This window comes from Pithys albifrons, chromosome 8, assembly GCF_047495875.1.
Source record: "Pithys albifrons albifrons isolate INPA30051 chromosome 8, PitAlb_v1, whole genome shotgun sequence".
Lineage (NCBI taxonomy): Eukaryota > Metazoa > Chordata > Aves > Passeriformes > Thamnophilidae > Pithys > Pithys albifrons.
In genome coordinates, this window is record NC_092465.1 from 26,623,777 (window position 1) to 26,647,179 (window position 23,403).

A 23,403-nucleotide genomic window follows, 5' to 3' on the forward strand; every position below is an offset into this window, starting at 1 on the left:
ACATATATGTCCTTTACTTGATACTAAATGTGAGTGAAATACTGTTTGCTAAAACATCATTAGACATACTTGGAGTCCCTTAACCTTGCGACATATTTATTAAAATACTGGCCAACTTGTATGTTTAGGAATAATTAGCAATTAAATATGCAAGGTTTAAGTTCTGGAATATTCTACAAGGAAGCCAATATTTAACTAAATGCTAATTTCTTTGTTAGTGAAGGGATGCATTCAATTACAGTTCATTCTTTTAAAACACCTCAAAGCAAAGGGAAACCAGTGTTTCACATCCAGAATGATGTGACAAATGCAATCAAGATTATATTAGCTGCTTCATGATTTGCTCTGAACCAGATTATTGTTATTCTGAGTGTGATTTTGTGTATCTCAAAACATAGCCAAATGAGGAGCAGAGAGATTACTCTTTTAAGCAATGTTTGGATTCTGATACAATTAAAAGAATACATTTTGGGAGTTCCCTAGTGAGAGTTATGGTATTAGTGGTTTGGTATTTTAAAATCATCATCTTGTTAGCCACATTGTAGGTATGGTTTACATTTATTTGGTTGCTTGGACTTGAAACCAATTTCAGAACTGCATCTAGGAGCTTGTTAGGTTCATTAGGACATTAATGAGGAAATGGAGAAGATGGATCAGAATTCCAGCAGCCTTTTCAATGTTACTGGCTTATAAGAGTAATTTAGCAAATCATGTCTTGGAGAGAAAGACTTTCAAAACCAGAAAAAGTTATGGGTTTAGGAAAAAGTATTGTGCTTCTGACTGTGATTGTCTGTAGGATCAAGGGCCAAGAAAGATCTTAACATTATTCTAGCTTATGTCATAAGTAACTTTCTAGTATTGTTAGATTAATGTGTATTTTCTCAGGCCACTCTGTAGAATCAATTTTTAGACATGAATATGATGTAGTTTTCTTGGTTTAGACAGCTTTCAAATTTCTGTTTGTAAGATCTATAGGTAAGAAATGAAACAAAATCATTTCTTAAGTGATGAGGACACTGTGAACTGAATTGAAATGAGACTGAAATGAGGTTTATTCTTTATGAAAAGAGGCTTTTAACAAGGCTAATTTTGTTACTCAGTTTTGCACCAAATCTGTACTGATGCAGCTGAGGTGGTGAGACATAAAGACAGAAGTGGACAAAAGAGAATATCAGCTTTTTGGACTGGTTTTGTGGAAATGGTGTAACATTCAAGGAAGCTTGTGGAGCAGACTGAGCATTGCATGAGCTGTGATGGTGACACAGTTGAGAAAATGGTAACACGTGGTTGAGGTGCTATTTTCTTAGGCTGCTTTATTGTAAGTTTGAAGTGAGTTACCTGTGAAGGCACTTGGATTATTAAGGTGTTAGTAGGAGAAAATAGCAATTAAGTTAATGTATAACTACTATAAGAAAGAAAGTAAAGTTGGTAATGAAATAACTTTTAAGAACACCGTTATAAAATCTGTTCTCTAAACTTTGTCTTAAATCTGTTCCCTGTCAGTGTTTTCAGCCAGTGAATGACAGATTAGAGTAGGAACTTGTAGTTTAACCCTGGGAGTTGGGCAGAAGTGTTAATGATATGCTGAAGATGAGGCGGGGGAGTTGGAGCCTGGGAGGGTTTCTCTGGAACAGAGGTGAGAGGGGATTAGAGAAGACAACAAAAGTGTAAAAGAAGCCATTATGGCCTCAATTAGCAGTGTAACTTTTGAGAATGAGGAGTTGTGCCACTACAAGAAAGTGATGAAATTTATCTCATGCTGGCTGGGAAATTGTAAAACAATGTTATTTTGTGCCAGGAGAAAAGCTTCCATTTAAAGCTAAATGTGTCCAGTGGAGAGCATCAACTATACCACTGGTTCTTCAACAAGTAGCAGTAATAGTGAATTCAGACTTAAGCCTTTTCATTCTCATGTGCTGGCACACAAGATGTTTCCCTTGGGGATCTTCTCTGAACACAATTCAATTGAAGTATTAAATCAGTTCTAACAAAATTGTTCTGAACAATCTAATTAGAGAAAACCTTGTACAGGAGAGAAAAAAGAATCCAGAATCTTGGTTTGGATGTGATTTATTCCTGTCTTTGAATGTGCTGAACAGAGCATCCCAAATGTTGTGCTAGATGCCATTTTGGGCAAGGTTTAGCTTTTTACCACTGAGTATAATTTATCCTTGGCTCTTGTGTAAGGTTTTTGCTAGTCTTGGTGCTTTTCAACACTGAAGTGAGCAGAAATCTATCAAGGACTCCTAATCCTTCAAGAATGAGTAGCTGGTGGATATCTGGGTGACTCCAGAACACAGGCCCTTATGTGAAGTTTGACTCTCACTGGAGAGGTGAGGAGGGGCAATTATTGAAGGAAAATATTTTAAGATAATGCAAGTTTACCCTTTGTGATACACACATTTTATTGCTATTCTAGGTTGTAGCATAAAATCCTGTGGTCTTTGTCTGTAGTACTTCAGGGCAAACCTAGAACAGGAAGCAGCGTTTTCTAAGTGATGGTTGTGAGCCAACAATTGACACAATTTCTCCAAGTGATTTATGCCACTCCTAGATGGGGAAATGCTTCACCAAGAAAATAAAACGGCAGGAGAATTATGTCATTGGCATTATCACTGACTAAAACTAATTGGTGATGCACTGCCTTCATTATGATGAAAGGGCTGGCTGAGGATACACTTCATCAGAAAAAAACATGGACCAGCTCGAGGCTTTGCTTTATTTTCGTATAGAAACAGAGATTCTAAAAAGTGCAGAAGCGTCATTTGTGTATGTAGTTTGGGAGTACAGCCCTTGGGAATTGATTAATGCGCATTAAAATGTCTTTTATTTGGCTTCCTGTTAACTAATAAAGGTACAGAAAATCTGTCTTCTAGGAAATTCTTTGGTGTTTGGGTGTCTCATATTATTATCTCTCATTAATTGTGATTTTAATCCTTGTTTGCTTCTTTTCTGAGTGCAGAACTGCAGCTGGTCTTCAAAGGTACGTGTCAGTTTGTCCTGCAGAAACACAAGTGACATTCACATTTATAAGATTTTTTTTTTAGTAGCTCTTAGTCAATGTGCAAAACTGATCCTTCAGAAGAGTCACCGAGTTGAATAGTAGTACCTGTATCTCATGAATAGTAGTAACTCCTCCTTTGGGGCACAATACAGTACTGGTTCAGAGTTAAAGTGGGCAAAAGGAGGGAACTGTGTTATCTCAGTTGGCAGCAGCAGGGATTGTGCCTCTCTGAACCATGGCTGGGAACTGGATTGTTGATCTGAGAGTATGTCTGGACTATGTTTTGCACAAACTTTGGGTGAAACCACTGAAACTCATGCAATTCAAATAAAGTCTGCCTTGGTTGTCTTGAGCAGGGCACAGAAATGGCAATCACAAGGTTATGTGGAGGGATATGGATGCATGTTGGTTGTTTTTACTGTTGCTAAGCAATACTCTTTGTTTTCTTGAATTAAAACAGCACTCCAGAATATTACTATAGGAAATACTAAAAAAAATCTGATTATTCATGGCACAGAGTTGGGGGTTTTGCTGTCTGTAGTGGTTGTTGGCATAATCAAAACAAAATTATCAGTTGTTTGCTATCAGCTGGACAGACTTGTTTAGTAATATTCCATTCTTCATATCAGTGGTCTTGCTAGACCCCTAAATGTCCATGCCTTTATTAAATAGATTAGAACGTCCATCATCCTTTATTTTGGAAATTACTTTGAGTACTTACAATGAATATGTAACTGGCTTCTGTGGTGAAAATGTGGCTCCTAAATTACAGATGTTACTTTAAAAGAGTTCCAGCATGTTTTCTACGGGCAAACATTAATAACTTTATGAACCAACATCCCCTGGAGTTCCAGGGACATTTCAAAACGGGAAGTATTTGTTTTATTCACAAGTTAAGGAACAGTGTCTTCTTATTTGTGAATATATTTACTCCCTCACATGATTCCTTCCAAGATTTTGTTTGAGTTTTTTCTTTACAGTCTCCAAATTTTGTGGTTTCATTTTTTTAATGTTATGCATTTAATAATTCTAGCTCAAGAATATATATAGTAATTCTAGTGTCTTCTTAAAAATAGTTACAGTTTATGCATTCCCAAGTGTGATCCTCTTGAGCTGAAATCTTTCATAGTTATTTGCAATGTAATTACTTTGTGATGTTGCAATATAAAAATAATTAGAAGGTTTTTTACTTGAGTTTCAAAAGAAGATGGTATTTTTCCCTTGTTCAGAATCTTCCAGGTGATTTTCTACAAAGACAGGCCATCACTAGTAGAATGTTAGAAAAGTAATTTCAACTTAGTTCTTGTTTTTTTCAAAGCCCAAGGAAGATAGCTAGAGTATTTTTATTATAACTGAATGATTGCATCAACTTTTAACAAGGTGCAGAGAAGTGTTTTCAAATGCTGCTTTTTGGAACAGGATGTCCTATGTTCTTCCTAAATGAAATCTTTAGTTTTCAACTCTGGCATACAAGGTATTTACCTCCTGTTAGACTTTTTCTTTTTTTTCTGTTGTCTTCTCCTTGTTCTCAGAGGAAACAAGGGAAGGAGTGCAATTCCCACCCAAAGGACTTTCCTTTGCCACTCCTGTTCAGTCTAATGAAAGATGGCCAGCCTGGAAGGCACTGCCTGAGTGTAATATGCCCTCAAATGGAAATAACCCCATGGAGGAACACACATATTTTGCTCAAACTTTGATGTAAACCTTTAATATTTGCATTTCCCAGTTTTTGTGCATGTGTGTGCTTAAACTCATAATGCTAACCTTGTATTTTGGTAAGATTATTTTTCATTTTCTAATCATTTTGTTCTTCCTTTTTTCCCTCCAGTATTAAAATCTAATTTTTGTGTGTGAAGCTGGTGTATAAAGTATGATTAAGTTAAATGGATTTATCCCTTTTAATAATGTAAAACTTAGTTTCAGGCAAGCGAAGCCATCATCATAGTTTTTTAAAAATACTGTGAACCTTGGGGTTTTTGTTGGTTTTGTGGGTTTTTTTAAAGTTCCTATGTACTGTAACATAACCTATGCCAAGTAATTATCATATATTATATAGGTTGCCATTAGTGACTACTGTAATTAAGGTTGCAAATCAGTTTCCATTATAATCCCTTGTTTTCACACAATCATAACTTGTCAAAACACTAACCTTTGGGACTAAAGTTTTCCACAGTTGTTTTGCTTAGAGGTAAATTTGGGAGGAGGGTGGAGGAAAAGGAGTTTGAACTTACCCTTACAGCAAATCTTTGTCCAGTCATTTTGTATTATAGGATCAGCCTGCATAGCAAGGAGCTAAATAGTTATCATTTCAACAGATAAGAAGAAAGGTGAAATTCCAAGGAGTGCAGAACTGCCTTGAGTCGTGGGTGCACTTCTAATTTTGACTAGCCCCACTGCTGGGTTGTTTAGCAGCATCTCTGCATAACACTGCAGCCAGTAGTAGCCTTACTTTATTGGCATCTACATCCCACAAAAAAACTACACTATGTCAGTTTACTGATAGCAAAAGTGGAAAAGAGTTACAGTGGACAGTTGTGGATTCATGATTACAGTTATGAATCCAAGTCCTGAATTTGATGCTGATTTTTTAACAGTAAAACCTTCCCTAAAAGTGAAGTGCCAAAGCAATACAAGAAAATGTTTACTGTGATTGTTTTCCCAGTGGTAACTCCTAAATGTCAGTAACTACTGCAATGCTCTTTCCAGAATAGAAAAGAGCAGGTTCTTGTTTTATTGCAGATAACCCTCGGTGTAAACTTTTATAGTGACCACTATGCAAAGTTTAAGTTTGCATTTGTAGTATTTTTGGTATGACTTGACAATTTATTTTATCATATAACGAGATTACATTTTAAGGCGAGTTATAAGGGAGTGCTGGGGCAGGCGGAGTTGAAGGATAAGCTTTCAACCCTGACATTCATTTCCTGTGCTTGTTTTATCATCCCTGACATTACATTAGCACCGTTTCTTTGCAAAGAATTCATTTTAAGAAATGGTGATTGGTTCTTCCCCTCAGCCCTCCAGGAGAGTATTTTAATTAGGTCGTGAGATATATGATAATAAACTGAAGTAAAGTTACTGAACAGAAGTTACTACTTCTGTTACATCAGAATTTGCTCTTCCACTACTCTGTCTGTAAACTTGCTACTGTAAACATCTTTGGAAGATCTCGTGAAATACTACAGAGTTAGAATTTGCAGATAAAATAAAATATAACATAGCAAAAATGCACAAGCCTTCGAAAAGATCAGGGTTTGGGAGACCTCTTTGTCTGCAGAGGGTCCCACAAGTCAGGGAGATGTCTTGCAGATGGGAAGGTTTCCACATCTGGATTCTTTTTACAATTGAAGTCTTTGATCTGAAAAAAGTTACAACTCTCCTATGCCCTGTGATTTGTCTGGCAAGATGAGTTATTTACAAATGCAATTGCTCTTCTGACAACTCAGTTTTGAGTGTGTAAGTGCTGAGGTCCTGATCTGTAACCCACAAGCACTGCTGGTAGTCCTTTTATTGGTTTCAGAGCCTTTGATTCAGATATTTGGACTTTGCAGCACCCCACGTGGATTAGGTAAAGAGAGGCACTTTTTTCCAGATTATTCTAATTTAAAGATTTAGGATGCTGTGTCTGAAATTATTTGATAGTGTTCCAAAGGCTTGTGAATTTAAATAAGTTTCTGATCTTTGTGTCTTTTCTTTTATTTCTCCAGTGGCAGATGAAAGCAAAGTTGGTTTGTTGGCCGGACACAACTCGGGTAAGCTGTCCTTCTGTTCTGGAGAAAAAAGTCAGCAACTTGAACATAGTATGGGCAGTAAATGAAATCACCTTACAGCAACTGTGGGGCCCCAGAGAGGTGCAAATTAAGGCATTACTTTGTTGCAGTGAGTCCAAGATGAATGATGATGAATTAGAGGCTGCTCTTAGCCAGGCAGTGTATGTAGACAAGTCATTTGCAACAAGAGTTGTAGCTTTATTTTCCAGTGCAGGTGTTCTAAACTGAAGAAGATGCCCTTTCTAATAAGTGCAAGTGTAACTTGCTTTATGGAGTGTAGAGACTTAAACAATATACATTTTGAAAAATACAAGTATTTCAGTGCTTTTTCCTCTTGTGCTGAGTTACACTTCCATTATCAGTAGTACTGCAGACAACACAAAAAAATTCCACAGAGTAAGAAAAAAGAGTGTAGAAGCTTTTCCTTTCATTGTGCTTGAACAGTAGAAATAATTTGGTTTTCCTTAAACTTTTCAGGCCATAGTAATAAGAAAACATTAGTCCATACTGCTGTCATTACTATTCCTACTTACTAAGTTCTGCCAACCACACTGTTGGCACTGCACAACTTTCAGTTGTATTAAAAAAAACTTTAACGGCAATGTCACATAAGATTGTAATTTTTCATAAGCTGACATGAGAAACCTTGAACTTCCTGGAAAACCTTAGTTATTCAGCATTCTCTTCTGATGTTAGATAACCTTGAATTTTCAGACTGCCCCTTTGTAGCATGATTGTATGTTGCCTTTTTCAACTCCTTTGATAGATCTAAAAAGCAGATTCATGTAAAGGAAGGTCTACTGTGAGATTTTTGATTATTTATGGTATTCTTTCTCTGTGCAACTGGGTGTCCTTCTTTAGTTCTCTGGTGTGGATTTTCCTTATCTGAAGACCTTTTCCTGAACTTAGTAGACAAATTCTTTTTAAATTTTTTTGGCATCTTTCCTTAGTCTGTGAACTTCTTGGATTCTCTTTCTGAGTCAGAGAATAGTTCATGTGTCTTGTAACATTATCACTCCTGGGAAGAAAAAAATTCTTTCAAGTTTCTGTTTTGGGAATGTGAAAGCTTCAAAGAAATGATCTTGTCAACTTGAAGAAGCCAGGGGTGTTGCCCTTGGGTTTTTGCCCTGTTCAGAAAAATTGCTACAAACATTGCAACATCATGCAGTTTACCAAAGATCAATGGAATTCACTGCTATCAAAGAATATTGGAGGGGAACCTGGTAAGATTAGAACTCCTTGGCAATTAATTGTTATAGATACATTAAGCTTTATGGTATCATTTTTGGTATTGTTTGATCTTCCTTCTGCACAGTTCTGCAGATTCTTGAAAACTGTGACTTGAAAGGTTTCTGTTTGAAGAGACCTACAAATTATATGAAAATGTGGACCCGTATTTATTGAACTTTGGCTTGTTTGCTTTGCTTAGTCTTTGTAGACCTCTCACATGTACCCAAGGTCTTTTTACATAGACTAAAATCAGTGGTCAACGGATTTTAGAAAGGAAATAAATACATAGATTTCCTTTTAGAAAGGAACATATACAAAGATCCCACAAGTTGTTTTGGTTTTTTCCCTTTCAGAATAAAAGGAGTTAGCTAACTTGTGAGAAGGTTGGAGTGTAAATTATTTTTCTTGGTCCTATCCACTTTAAATACTGTTCAAATACCATTGACAAATATTTCCCCTTTCTATGTTCCTTTTCCTGATCCTTCATAAAGAGAAATCAAGCTGCAGTTTTGGCTTTCAGATTTTCCCATTCAAACTTTTATTTTAAAGGTTTGTTCAAGAATGTCGTGTTCTTTTTCTCTGGTCCCTTTTTACTCTATGCTTTTTGGAATTATGCATCATGTGTGCATTTTCCTGTCATTCAGACCCATTACAGAACTCCTGTTTTAACACTGCTCATAGTGCTCCTTCCTATAGGCACCTTAGGAATGTGCTGGGGGAGACATTGTGGCTTCTTGTGCTGGGAGCAAAACACAGTTATTTTCTCATTACAAAACGAAGAATTTCCATCCTATTCTAGACTTCAGGAAATTAAATGTATTTCTCTACAGATTTAATTATCACCTACTAACAATCAATGCAATTATCCCTTCTCTCCTTCAACATGACTTGCTCTGTGTAATACACAGTTGAGTAATTCCCTCTAGGGAAATATCCCTTCTATTCCTTCTGGGGCAGTGGCTGTTCAAGCATTTAGTCTCAGTTCTTGGTACAGCAACTGTATCTCTCAGATATTCCATGTTACTGAGCAGCACCAGCAGTCAGAGCTGTGCATTCATTTCTGAAAACGTTATCACAATTCTGCGTAAAACCAAGGCATTAGAAAGATCTGTAGCTCTACATCTGCCTCTTTATACATTGCACTCACAAATGGTAGTTCCTGGTTTTTTTATTATTTGCTTAAAAAGTAGATTTGGTTTTTAGGAGTCTGCTTGGACACATCCTGAGCTTGTAAGCATGTTCTGTGGGCAGGTGGCTGCAGCTTTGGTCCTGCATGTCGCCCTCACAGAAATGCATCTGTGAATTTGGTTCTCATACCTGGCCTGTCCATCATCTTGCTGGATGGGAGACTCCTGCGGCGCTTACAGCTGTTTTCACTGTTGCAAATGTTTTCCAAGTGTCATCAGCAAAAGCCCTAGAATGCTGTATTGATGGAGCCTACTCATCCCTCTGTGGGAAAAAACAGAGTTCAGTATGTGTGTGCCTCTGTGTGTGTGTGTGTGTCTGTAAGGCCTCTGCCCTAAATCCTCTGAGCAGGAATGTTGTCCTCTGTAACCTTCCTGTGTGCTCAGCAATGGTATGCCAATCCCAGTGACAAGAATGAGAAGCAGACAAGTGGTGCCTCAATTGTAAAGCAGAGAAGATCCCTGCAAATTCACAAAGATGAAAAATCAGCAAATTTTAGCTTAGATTTTCATGAATGCTTAGGTTTTTAGAAAAACAATTTTAGAACAGCTAGAAGGATCCCCTTCATAAGAAAGGGTGAGACTTGGATATCAAATATAACCTGATTTATATCAAATATTGAAATTGAGTATTGAATTCTTTGCAGCTATTTTAATTTCTTTTTCTGAAATTCTTTGTTCTGATTTACTGCTGAGAACACTTTTTAGTTATGTATTGACTGTCTGCTGAGGTCTCTGCTGACACAGCTCTTTCAGGTGATGCAGTGCTGGAGGAAAGCTGATGAGTCTTTCTTTATGAGCTCTGGCATATTAATTAGCAAAATGGCCAAAAAAGCTTTCCTATTTTTATTTTAATGTCACTAGACCATGCTTTTGGCTCGAGTTATGTTTTGAGACAGTTTTCAGGCAAGATGAGTAAGATCTTATTTTCTTGCTGGCTGCTGTCTGAGGAACATGTGACTGGGCTGTGGGTTAGTACCAGTGAGGCTCAGTGATACAGAGTCGTTTACCAAGCTGAATTTGAGTTAATGCTATATGGTTAAACCACAATGTATGTCAAGGGATGGGGTTAGGGCTGAGCTGGAAAAGGCCCGTTGGGATAGTTTGAAGGATGCTACTGCTCTGGTTCTGCCCTTGCTGTTAGTTTTGGTGACGATGCAGTTGCCTGGTTGCTGTTCAGCCTGTGGGTAGGACTGGTGTTCTGGCAAAGAAAGCTTGAAGAGGTAAGTGCACAGCTCAGTCCTGCAAGGTCAGGTTGGATGAGGCTCGAGTGCCATCATGTCTGGTAGACCTCCAGTCCATACTGCTTTGTGTGTGAGGAACTGAGCTGGGGTTAAATGGCGATTCACATTAGAAATGGAGGTAGTTTAGGTAAGGCAGGTTAAATGTCTTGGTGTATCTCTACATCCTTTAATGGCAGGATGTATTCTGCCACACTGGTTTAAAGGTAAACTGGCAGGAGAAGTGAACCCAACACAAAAGAGATTATAAGTCAGAGTTACAATTTAATAAAAATATTACAAGTGCAATAATGCAAAGAGAAATTGGTTTTAACCCACAAAACCCAGAAGTATAACCCAGCCCCCTGGGGCACAAACAGAATGGTGTTTGTTAGCCCCTGTGCTGAGCCCCCATGTGGTGCCTCTGAGTCCAAAGTAAAGGGAAGGGGAAAAAAACCCTGTTGGTGCAGATGATGGTCACAGTCTGGTGAAGAGTGATGGTCGCAGTGTGGTCAAGAGTGGTGGTCTCCTCCTGTTGAGGTTCCTGGTCCTCCTCTGGATCCACCGAGAGGTTCCAGAAATATCCAAACTCCAAGACTATATTCCCTCAGGTTCAGGTGGGAACACCCAGTAGCTTCCCCAGGGTTCTGCAATGGGTGATCTCACTCTGTGAGTCATGGGGTATTTTAGGAATCATTGATGGCCCATTAGCAGACATGACACCTCAGGCTGGATGTGGAGGTGCTAACGACTCCCTGGAGGGGAGTTATCACACCTCTTATCTCATAGGCTTCTCTAACACCCAGCGTGCAACTGAGGGGTCGAGTGTGCCCTGGGCAGCTGCTGCAATGTCCCATTGTGTTAACAGCTCATGAGAAATTACACAGAGGGTGGAAAATACACAGCTTTGGTCACAGCCACACAGTGGAAAACTGGTCCCACCCAGTGAACTAGGACATTTGTGCTCAATGCGTTTTACTCAGGTGTTGTTAAGGCTAAGGATGAGGATTAAGATTATGGTTTGGGACACAGGAGTGGTTGTAAAGTTAGGTTTATTGGTAGGTTTTATATAACCCACTGAAACAGGGTATGGAAAGTACAAACAATTAAGCTTCGTTACCTTCAGAAAAGGCCTGTTGCAAAAGCCATGGTTGCATTGGTAGGTGAAATAAGTCTATGAGATGCCTAGGTTGCATCTGCAGAAGTGTAAACTGAATGTGCCATTTGGCTTTCAAGTTGAGTGGCACAGGATGATCCTCATCTGTGCTGAGCCTTTATTGTAAGATGGCTTCAAGTTGCCTCTGGAGGCTGTGCCTGGTATATCGTAACTGCTGAACCATTTCTAGGAAGTATTTGTGTCAGCATAAAGGCTGTTATGACTTGTAGTGTAGGTGATTACATTCTAATAAACTCAAGTGTGCCTAAACACTGTTAAATTTGCAAATATGAACATAACCTGTGATTTTTAGGACTCCAGCTTAATTTTTTGCAGGGACAAAGCAGAATTTGGTGCAGGCAGAATTCAGTGTATTAAAGTTTATTCTGGTAAAAGTGTGAATAATGACTGGTCAAAGCTTATTGCTGAAACTTCAGTTCAGACTTGGAAGGGCAGACACACCTGGAGAACCATATTTGGGGTTTTTTTTAGCTGGAGGAATCATGTAAAAATCAAGCTATTGAAACACCACCAAAATCCAGTGATTTATGCATGCTTATGTAGCACAAAGCTTCCTCTTAGTCAAGGATTTGCAGAGGGCTTAATAGTGGAGTTAGGAAGGACTACAGAAAGCTTAGTGGATGCTGCTGGGCTTGTTTGAGACTGGTGCCACTGTATCAAGTCTGATTTCTGTTTTGATTCTGATTTGCGGGTAACACAGTTATGTCAAAGAGGTGCATAGGGAAGTGGTGTTCTCCTCTCCTCATGCCAGATCTTGTAATTCTATTAAACAAACCTTCTTGCTGCTGTAGGTGTCATTAAAGCTGAGCTTTTCTAAAGGGACCATTGGGTTTAGTACTGAGTTTATAAGAATTTATATAATAACTAGCTTCACAGTAGAAAAGACTCATGTAAGTGGCTGAGCTGCCTAGTGTATGCAAGTGAAGTGCCTGTCCAAACAAGGACCTTGCCACTAACTGAAAACATATAGCATGTAGAACCTGACACTTGTCTTTGCATTTGTGAGAGGGAAAAAAAGGTTAATTTTAGTTCATTTTATTTCTCTTTGAGAGTAAGTGTAATACTGGGCTGCATCAATTGTTCTTGCGGCTGTGAAGAGGAATTGCCTGGTTCACAGTCTGCAGGATCCCTTAGCAATGCCAGTGTAGCCTAACCTGGGTGTCTTGGCTTGGGTGCTGGACATGAGCCAACTGTGGTGTCACTGGAAGCTGTGCACTGTGATTTCTCCCTTAGTTCAGCCACTGTGATGCTTGGTGCTGTTTCAGTTTGATTGGCACAGAACCAAATGCACGTATCTTTCTGTGATGCTTCAGTGCCCTGTGTCACCCACAGCCTGTGCCTCTGTGCACTTTTGAATCATTAAGCTGTGGGTAATGTTTGATGTTTATTGTGGGGCATATTTCTGCAAGATTTTGCACTCTTTTACTGTTACAATCACGTTGGGCTTCTCTCCCTGGATGATTGTTTTCTTTTGATAGTGTTGTTGTTATTATCATCATCATCAACTTTGATTATGATTCCCCAAGCAAAGTGTTCCTTTGAACTTAGAGTTTCAAATAAGTTGTTGTCATCTGAGAATCTGTATCAGCTCATGCAGGCAACACAACATACAGTTCCTTTTTTTCCTTCAGGTCATTTGTGGAGTTAATGTTTTCTTCTATACTTACATCTGGCAATGTATAAAGCCAAAGGTGGTACATGGAATCTATTATATTGTTGGGGTTTATAACAATTTCTAATCCAAGCTTAGCTTTTGTCAAATCTCTGTCTCCTGTTGGTTTTTTCCTGTTCTTCAAACACAACTAGAACAGTCACACTAGGATGATGCATTAATTTACTTAATACTCCATGCCAAAATTGTTTTGCTAGCTTTTCTTGTAGTGGACTTTATTTTTTTTAACATGTATAATAGTTTCCATGTTGTATGTTGTTCTGGCCATCTTCATTGGTTAGAGCTGGGAGGGAGTGGGAAGTTGATTAACACTGCTAGTTGCACGGAAATTGTATTTCTGCATGAGAAGTTTGCTTTTTCAATGGCTCAGGAAAAGGAATGCTGGACATTTAGCAGTTCTTGTGCTTCAAACCATTATTCTAAATTCACAGAACTTTCCATAGTGTTGAATTTTAGTGAAAAGCAGGTTGTTGGTCAAAATCTCTTCTGAATGTCAGACTGGGGATCTTTACAGTCCCCCTTGTCTGCCAGGTCTGTGTGGCTGATAAACAGGTGTCAGATATTGTGGTTAGATGGTTCTCCTCTATGGGGAAAACAAGCACTTATTTTTACTCTTGAGAAGATTTATTTTATGCCCCCAGTAACTCACCAGCTGTAACTATTCCTTTGGCAGCTGTTTTTCCTTTTGTTTTGGGCTTTTTTAAAGACTTTATTAGCTGTGTGATGATGATTTGTTGTGACCCCTGTTTTGTTAGGTCCTGAGAAAGTCATCTGTAGATAAAAATCCCTCACTTGAGGGTGCTGTTTGATGTTACAATTTTGATCTAAAAGCTTGCTGCTGCCGAAAAAGGCAGTCTTGGTCACCATACCTCCTGTCTGCAGCTGCCTGGTTTCCATTGCATCTTTATTGCAGTCCCACAGCTTAGCTGGTGAGATGGTTAATAGAGCTAAACTAGCCAAAATCTAAACCAAGACAGACCCAAGTGCATAGTGCCAAGTTTATCTCCTTGAACCACTCATTTGAGAAAGACCAGCTTGCATGCCAGTAGAAGAGAAACTCAGCAAGTGGATGGATGTGAGAATTGTGACTTTGGGGCAACTGTCCATCAAATCCTCTTATCTGCCATGTCAAACCATATCCTTATTAAATTCAAATGCCAAACTTGGATTGCTTTATTTTATTTTTTAAGGCTGTTTTACTTGTCATGAATAAAATCACTTCTGCTCTGGCAGGACCAAGTCATCCTGGAATAAAAGTGGCAGTAAACCTCTGCAAATTGAGCAAGAGCATCCCTGCTGTCTCATCCTTAAACAGCAAGAATCTTTTCTTAAATCACTTACTTTGATTTTATGAATGCTTTGTGTTCTGTGACTCTTAGTGTGCATTGTACTAGGCTATGGCAGAGCAGTGCCCATTGATCTTTCTCTGAACTACAGTTATTACAGTGTATGGATCTGATCTGCTGAGAACAATAACAAACTTGCCGGAGAAACTGGTTTTCCCTCAGTGTTCTTGTGTGAGATTTCAGATCTAGAGCAGAGCTGAATTGAGACCAACTGCAGCGTCAGATGCAAATTCAAGGGGTCTTCCACTGAATTTCTTTAAAATACCATAATTAACTTAATGTTTTCCTGTCTCCTGAAGAAGATCTCGTGATACCCTTGTATTCATAAATGCCTAGACACGTGTTTCTCTTGCCTTTCTCTTCATGCCAGCGTTATTAGTCGTATAATTTTGTGATGAACTGTTGTGGGGAGCTAACCTAGCAAAAAAATAATTCTACAAAAAAGAATAGTATTCTTCTGGTTTAGTCAAGGAAGCAAGAAAAATGAAGTTCAGGAGAAGAGAAGAATGGTTTTGTAACTGACATTTTTTGATCCTGGGATCAACCTAAGCTGAAGGAAGTTGGCTGGGGTGGAGAGGGTAGGCAGACACATCTGAGGGAAAAAGTGTGGATGAAAGATTTGCAGATCTTCAGAGATGTCTTTGTGCTGAAAGAAAGGAAGTTGGGGAGCAAGTTTGAGTCTCTTTATTGTCCTAAAGACTAAACTGAAAGTGAGTTTCTGAAAGGTTTGTTTAATGGCCAGTGAAAGTTGGGTTTGTGTATTTTTGGCTGTGATGTTATTTGCTGTTCAAGTGCTATGCCTGTCTCTTAGTTTTGTTTGGGCTGCTACACTCTAAGTCTGGCCCTGTCCTAAGGAGTGAGAGAAGACTGAGCAGTCCTTCAGAGCAGCTGAGTCTGACAAGCTGGGAGAAGCTTCTGTAAGTGCCAGATGGCGTGAACAAGGCAGCTCAGACAGAAAGGACAATTTGCCTTAAGAACCAGGAGGACGGGGTAGGGATTCTTTCAATCCAGCTGATCACAGAAAGCTGCTGAGCCAGAGAACAAGTGATGCTGTAGCAGTTGAGCAAAAGCATTCATTTCACTCTGTCTCACCCAGAAAACATTAATTTTCTGATCCACAGAAGTGTAGTAAAACCCACTAACTTTAACAGCAAAGTCCTTTTCATGTTCCCACTTTTAGAACAAAAGAGCATATACATATACCAAGAAACTCTTAAACAACTTGGACTTCTATGTGAAGGAAGCTTGTACCCTAAAAGTGGACCAAAGTAAGATATTTCAATTTGACCAGCATAAAATAAAAGTTCCTGCAGACTGGAACTATATGGAGCACTCCTGTGAATACATAGCTGGGAACTGCCTGCCAAAGCTGTGATATGAGTTCATTAGAGCAAGATGTTGCAGAGTGATTCTGTGTGTCAGGAATGCCTTATTTTTAAATGTGGGTAAACTTGGAGGGGAAAGTCTGCATGGCAGCAAGGACAGCCTTTTCCCAGAGAAGAAGGCCTGGTCTGGCACATACCCAAACTAAGTCTTCAAAAATAAACAACAGAGGTGAAAGATTTGCTTCTTTTTGATCACATCTCAGTAATATGGGACTTATGTATTGTTGACATTTGGGGATTGCTAACCAACAGCCTTTTACCTTAGGGAGCATTCTCTGCTCTAGTGGCAGAGAAAGGAGGAGGAACTTAGTTAAATGTGACTTGGGAAATTTCATGCTCAGCAGTTACCCAGTGCTACAGCTCCTTTATGATACAAAAGAGGGAAAAATGATTAGGCAGAAAAAAAACCTCCAACACACAGGAATTTTTTCTAGCCAAGGTACTCCTATGTTCACATATTTTCTGCTTCCTTTTTCCCCTTTCTTCCCTTCAATTTCCTGAAGGGATTCTGGGCAAATTGTTGTGTAAACTGAGACTTGGAGGTGGGTTTTGATGTTCACAGTCCACAGTTACTATTTCTCCCCTAGGTCAGTGTTGTTGAATATACCTTTGTACAGAATTCACTGAAGCAAGTCAAGAGAGTATTAAAAACCCCAGGATGTTTAAGGAGTATAAAATGAAATGAAGTGCAGATCTTTTAATAGTTGTGATGAATGAATCCACTTAACGTAAGGCCTGTTAGTATTTGAAGTAAGAGGTCATCCCTGTGTGGTAGATCCCTTGTCTGTGTCGGCCACAGTGGGCTGGAGCAGCGCTGTGCCTGCACAGGCTGTATCTGCTGTGGCTCAATACTCTCTGTGGGTTTGGTGCTGGCATGAGCTACCAGCTGTAGGCTGTTTGGGGCATGCATTCTCTTCCTGAGACCTGGCAGTACTTTTGCCTGTGACTGTCTGTGCTGAGCCTGCCACATTTCTTGTCTTTGCTTAAAGTTTCTGCTTTGAGTTGGAGCTTCCTCCTTCCTCATATTCCAGGTTGTTTCTGACATGGCAAAAATAAAGCTTTGTCTGAAAGAAGTGTAAGAAATGTTAGTGCAGAATTTGACACAGGATAATAGATAACTGCAGTATTGCAGAAGTGGTTATTAGGACCTGACATCTTGGTAATCTGGATCCTGGAACAGCACGTGCAGTAAGAATTGTTACTAAATTTGAAGTGGTTGGAGATGACAAAAAAACTCAAGGAAGCTGGCATTAGGCCTAAGCAAAGGTTAAGAAACAGTATATTTGAAATTTGAAGAACGTAAAGAAATCCTAGTGGTTTTAGTGAAACTGTGGAGATTCAAAGTGAGGCCCAGCAGCCAGCAAAACAAGTTTAAAGTCCTGGAGACATCTTGCTGTATGTTAATCTTTAAATTAGAGAGCTTCTCTGGTGGTGGTGCCTGAACAAATGGCTCATGAAAGCACCTACATGACTGGTAGTAAGCTGGTTTCCTTTGTGGAACTCCTGCCTTGGCCCAAGGAAGAAATCTGAAAGCAGTGAGTGAACCCATCGGCTCTCCTGCATTTTTAGGGCACTGTAAGGCTCTTCAGTCATCAGCCCCAGAGCTGTTGACAGCCAGACTGCATCCATTTCAGAAAGCAAAGCGAATTGCCTCAGTCTGCATCTTGTGTAACTGAGGAGAAGGTGATGATGTGATTCTAACACCCCTGCGTAACATTTACCACCCTCTGCAGTCAGAACTGGAGTCACAGCCTTCCTGCCAGTCTTTTCTCTTGCTATTGGTTTCATGTTCCTTCGAGCAGTACCTGTGCTTTTTGCATGATTTGTGGTGAATGATCTGCAATATTCAGGGAAGACCTTCAGAGTACTGGGTGGTGAAAGTTGGCTGTGATCAGTGTTGGCAGCTACTGTGACTCTTTTAGTTGCTTGTTGTGACCAGAGACCAACAGCCACTGCCGAATCCCTCTTTTTATTAATCCTTTCCCTCCAAGAGCTGTTTTTTTTGCTGGGCATAATATTCAGTGCTGGCAGCGGGTATTCTGAAGTCACTGGTGCCAAGGAGTTAATGAATTTGGAAAGCTTCCCAGATAATACATCTGGCCCTCTAACTTACATTTTGGAGCATGAAGTATGAGATGTAGAAAGAAGAGCACTGAACTAAATGAGCTACTGGCTGAAGAGAGGAAGGGTGCACTTTTCTATTTTTAAACTAGTTGACTGAAAGTTAAAAATTAAATAGCCTCATAGAAGATTCAACTGTTGTGGTTTTGTTGGGGGTTTTGTGGTTGGTTTGGTTGGTTTTTTTTGTTTTTAATTTTGTAATACTGTGCATTTGCCAGTTGCCTTGCCATCCGAGGCTTGAATATAGACCAGGAAGCATTTATAGTTCTCCACTTTGAATGATTCTTCTCCTTCATTTTTTATTTTGAAGTTCCATCATGTTGCCATGTCAATAAAAAGAGTTTTGAAGGTAATTGATATTTCTAGTCCAACTCACTTCTGGAATAGTATCTTGTACAGTGTTTGCCTTCTATAACATTTGAAATAAGGCTTTATTGTATAAAATGGGTTGCTGGTGCTATTTATTCATACCCATCTTTGTGTAATAAAAGCTGTGCAGTGCAATATGGTTCAGAAATTAACTTTGAAGAAAAGAATTGCATTGCTATTTGTATATCTCATGAAACAGCATTATTTTAGTGGGTCTTTCAATACAGCAATGCTACTTAGTACTTACCTACACAGCACTGCTAAAGTACCCAGAATATCATCCCTAATTAAGTGTCCTGCTAAAATGCCTTTTTCTGGCCTAAGAGCAGAGCAGGAGAGGGTTTTTGTACGTAGGAGTGGCACCTCAAATGGAAAACATTTTGTGGAAGAGTAGAAAGCACTTCCTTGAGCTGCATCAACTATCAGCAGGACTTTTCTTGTATCTCAGGCCATGGCACCATCCTCCTTCAAAATATCTCTTCTCTAGTGTTTACCATTTCTTCTGCCTGATGTCTTGTTACATAAAATTTTTCATTTTGTTAGCTTTTTCATTTCATTAGCTTTAATTCGTCTTGCATGGGGTAGTTTCCAATGGTTTTGGTTTGGCCTACAGGTAATAAGCATAATGATTGGTACCCTAACTCTGTGAATGCACAGAACATCCCTATTGACATGAGATCAAACTTGTGTTTGTTTGGGGCTTTTAAAAGAAATTTAAATGTCAATTCCCACCCCATCCCCTTGCCCAGGTAATGTGATATCTCTACTGAGGCTAATCTATATCTGATTCCTGCCCTTTTTGATTATTCACCTTCTGTTGTGAAAATGCTTTCTTTAACCTTTCCCCATCTTGAAGCTGGTTCTCATATCTATAAAAGAAACTTTTGTGGGATGGGTATCTGTCTGCAAGGAGAGTAAATTGGGACCTGAAAGGTTCACCTCCAGATTTCCAAGGACCAGGAGGGCATGCAGGACATAATCAGGTCCCAGGGACTGTTGCTGCCCAGCATGTTTCAGTGTTAGTGGGTTATTTTTCTGGGAGATCACCTGCTTCTCCTGTTGTGTTGTTGTGAAGTTCCCAGACTGAAGGGAGCAGGAAGGAACCATTCTGTCTGGTGTGACTCGTGGGCCCGGGACAAGGCAGGGGATTCAGTGGAGAGAGGAGGACACTAATTCTACAATTTGCCCAGTTTCAAAATGCTAATTTCCTTAGTGCCATACTAACAGCAAAGACCCTGTCTCATCTGCACTGAAAGCTTAAATAGGGATTGTGTCCATTCCAGTGCTGGGGTCAGAACCTGGCAAAGGGGAGAGGGATGAACAGAACTACAGCTTGTCACTAGAAGTTTGCATCCCTTACTGAAGGGTGATGGCACTTACAAAGAATTGCAGATAAAAACCTCAGTTAACTTGCTATGTGCAGAAGGACCAGACAGAGGATCTGGCATTGATTTGTTTGGGTCTTCCATGTAATTACAATTTTTGTTGCTATCTGTATTTGGCATAAATTTCTGTGTTCAAAAAAGAGGTTGTTTCTTTTGGTTGCCAGTTGTAATGCTGCTGTTGACAAACAGAGATGTTATAAAAGAGAAATCCAATATAGTGTAGTTAATCAGATGCCTATATTTTATTGCTTTATAATCTGCTCAGATGCCTGATTCTGAAAGCAAAATGACAAAATTGTTCGATTAAAGCTTCTGGAGTTTAAATTCTTTCTAAAAAATAGCACAGTGGTTTAATTTTAAAGGTAGAAAAAAATAAAAAGAGAACATTGCATGAAGGACTAAATTTTGTTAGCCATTGCATCGAATAACTCACTGCTTATGACTGAAATGTACATCACAAAATAGCTACAAAGAATAATCTTCAGTCTGAGTTTATAGTAAAAGAGCAAACACATTAAAGAAAAAGAAAACATACAGAAGAAAAATGATTCCTTGCAGTTATTCTTTTTCTGCCATTCTGTAGGAAATATGGATAAATCATTATGTCTCAGAGAAGAACCTTTGCTCTCCTTTACTCCTGGTTTGTTTTTTTTCTTTGCTCTGTTTGTATATAGAGTAGGGGTGTAGTGTGCGGCAGTCGCTGTGTTATCACCTGCTAAGTGTCATGCGTGACACATCCTGTTACAGACTCTGTGAAACCGGAGCCGTTTGAAGTAAAACTTTCCATTCAAGTGTCAATTGAAGCGTGGGGTTTATTTGCTTTTTTTTGACAGAGATTGTTCTTTTACTGTCTCCTAAAATAACTCTGATATTTGTTTTTGTTTAGGAGAGGAAGAAGGAAGAATATATATGGCTAGAGGCTGGGAAGGCAGCAAGCTGCTGGGGGAGATGGGGGAGCTAGAAAATGATGCTCAGGATGGGGGAAAAGAGACTGGGCATGTTGCTGGTGAGAGGATGCAGAGTGGGAAAGGTAACAGGACTGAGAGAGGGGGAGACTCGCTTGTGCTGAGCTGGGACAGTGGATCTGGAAAACATGTGAGGGATAAAAAGGGGTGACAACCAGCCATGCAATACAAACTCCTGCTTTTATCAATACAAACAAAACCAACCAACCAACCAAAAACCACAAGACAAACGAAAACAACCGAAAAAAGCCCACAACCAAAAAACCCCCCACCAAATCCCCATATGTAGAAAACTTTATATAAAAACTCTGTTAGAAGGAGTTTGAAGGTTTAAGGTGTCTGAAGTAAGCAGCAGTAGCTGTAAGGATGCCCACAAAGGCAGCTCAGACCCTTTCTGTGGGTGCTAGTGGTGTGAGATTTTACGATCAAGCCCTAGCACTTCCCAAAGACGTCACTGCCAGAGCACAGGAGGGGGATGTACTTCAGTGTAATGTTGGGCCCAGCCTCCCTCGTTGGTTGTTGAACTGGAAAGGTGTTTGTGCTGCCTGGGGGATGTGGTGTAGATGATCTTAGGGGAAAAGAAATATTTCTGTTTGTAGCCTTTACGTGCTGCTCAGAGTATTCTCTGGCACTTCCCGTGCCTCAGAACTGTTGGGGGCCAGGAGGTGTCCAAACCACACCCAGTGGGATGGTGTGTTCTCCACCTTGGTGCCTCCCTGGCTTGTGTTGGTTTGCACAAGTGCTGGATGCATTCAGGCTGCAGCCCAAGGAGCAATAGTGCCATGAGTGCAGGTTGACACTGAGATTAGCTCAGTTTGTTAAAACTTGGCTGTAATAATGCCAAGGTCATGGGTTCAACCCCCTGTGTGGGCCATTGACTTAAGAGTTGGACTTGATGATAGTTGTGGGTCCTTCCAACTCAGAATAGTCTGTGTTTCTGATGGGCGAGGTGTGATGTGTTCGGAGGAGGGGAGTGCAGGGTGCGGAGTAAAGCCTTGAGAATCTTAGCATGGGATCTTCCCTCTCCTGTTTCAGTTCCTTGTCACAGAGACACAGATTGTACACATTTGTCTTAAAATGATGTCATTAGTGTTTATTAAAAAAACCTTGCTACTAAGGTTTTTAGAAAGAGGCTGGGAAGGTTTTTCCTGCTGATGTCAGAGCAGCTCACAAAGTGTGTGCTCAGTATGAAGTGGGGGAATTGCTCTATATGTAGAAGGAACTATTAGATCGTTCCTGAAAGAAACTGGAGTTTTATGAATAAGTTGTCATGATGTATTTGGAACATAAAATGTAAGTCTATTAGAATGTGCACACAGAGAGAAATAAGTTAACAATGGACACCTCTGCTGTGGCATTTTTCAAGCCTAAGTGCTTTACTTTGCAATTTTAATAGTCCTCTTTTTTGAGGTCATTTTTTGTATACAATTTTAATACATAGTCTGCTGCTTTAACCATTTTCATTAACATTTTATGAGCCTTTTCAGAAAATCAGATGAGAAAATGCAAATAAATTATGCATTTTATTTAGTATGTAGTAGATACAGTATTACTGTATGTGTAAACAAATAAAAATGTTTATTAATGTAACAAATGCTATGTTGAAAGATTCTGCTGTAGTCTCTAAACCACATAGGCTGTAAAAAGAATCACTTCAAATTTAAGTAGCTAGTGCTGGGCCAAACCTCTGGATTTGGAACAATACAGAGTGATAGTCTAAAAAGAGTCATTATCTTGGCTGTTGTAAATAAAGGGGGTGGGGTGTCATGAGTTATGGGGCACAAGAGTGAAGCTGAAACCTTAAAACATTCATTTTCTGAGAGCAAGTATTTAATATTTTATAAAATCCCATAGGCTCTCTGCTTTCTTAGTTTCACCTTTTCTACCCTTCTTCCACCATGGAAGAGCTCACAAGTAAGCCTTTAAAATTCTGACCTGAGCACTCAGTCAGCACAGTGTTGTGTGTCAGTGAGGAGTTTACGTGTCTTGTGCTGCTCCTTCACCCTGAAAGATGCTGAAACAATAAAGCAGGTAGTGAGTGTTACTAGTGTTAGGAGATGTGGATCTTACTTGACTGCCTCAAGCCAAATAACATGTTCACTGAAGTTCTCTGTGATGAGAAAACCCAAGCTTCTAGCAGCATTTATGCAGATCAACACAACTTCCTTTTCATGGCAGTTTTTGGTGTTTTTGTAGATTGGTTGATAGGAGAGTCTCGATGAAGTTCTGACACTCTGTGTGTTTAGGACTTCATGTCAACTGATGATACAAGAATCTTCTTGTCTAGAGTAAAAGAAACAGTAAAATGATCAAATGTAGAACAAAATTCTGCCCTTGTTTTTCTGGGGCAGTGACTGACCTCTCAGGTAGTCCTGCTCCTTTCAGTGTCCTCAAACCTCAGTGACAATCCTGTGTCTGCAACAGGAGCTCCTTCCAGACCTGTATGACTTGCCATTAAAAGCTCTGCCTCCTTCTTTCTATCTTTGGTCTTGTTACAGCAAATACTGTATGATTCAGAGAAGGGAACCTAGACACTTCTAAGGAAATTTTTTATAGCTAAAGAAGCAGAGGCAAT

The 23,403-nt window shown here is 39.5% G+C and overlaps 1 protein-coding gene across 4 annotated transcripts in view; it reads left to right on the forward strand.

Moving 5' to 3' along the window:
- PARD3B (par-3 family cell polarity regulator beta) overlaps positions 1–23,403 on the forward strand; it is a 394,364-nt gene that overhangs the window by 216,038 nt on the left and 154,923 nt on the right. For 2 of the 4 annotated variants that reach the window (XM_071561897.1, XM_071561900.1), the window contains exons 16-17: positions 2,963–2,983; positions 6,712–6,756. The exons of 1 other annotated variant lie outside the window; for it this stretch is intronic. In XM_071561897.1, the coding sequence (XP_071417998.1) occupies positions 2,963–2,983; positions 6,712–6,756 (66 nt within the window). The remainder of the gene's footprint in view (positions 1–2,962; positions 2,984–6,711; positions 6,757–23,403) is intronic. One more of the 4 variants, XM_071561898.1, reaches the window with a different exon arrangement.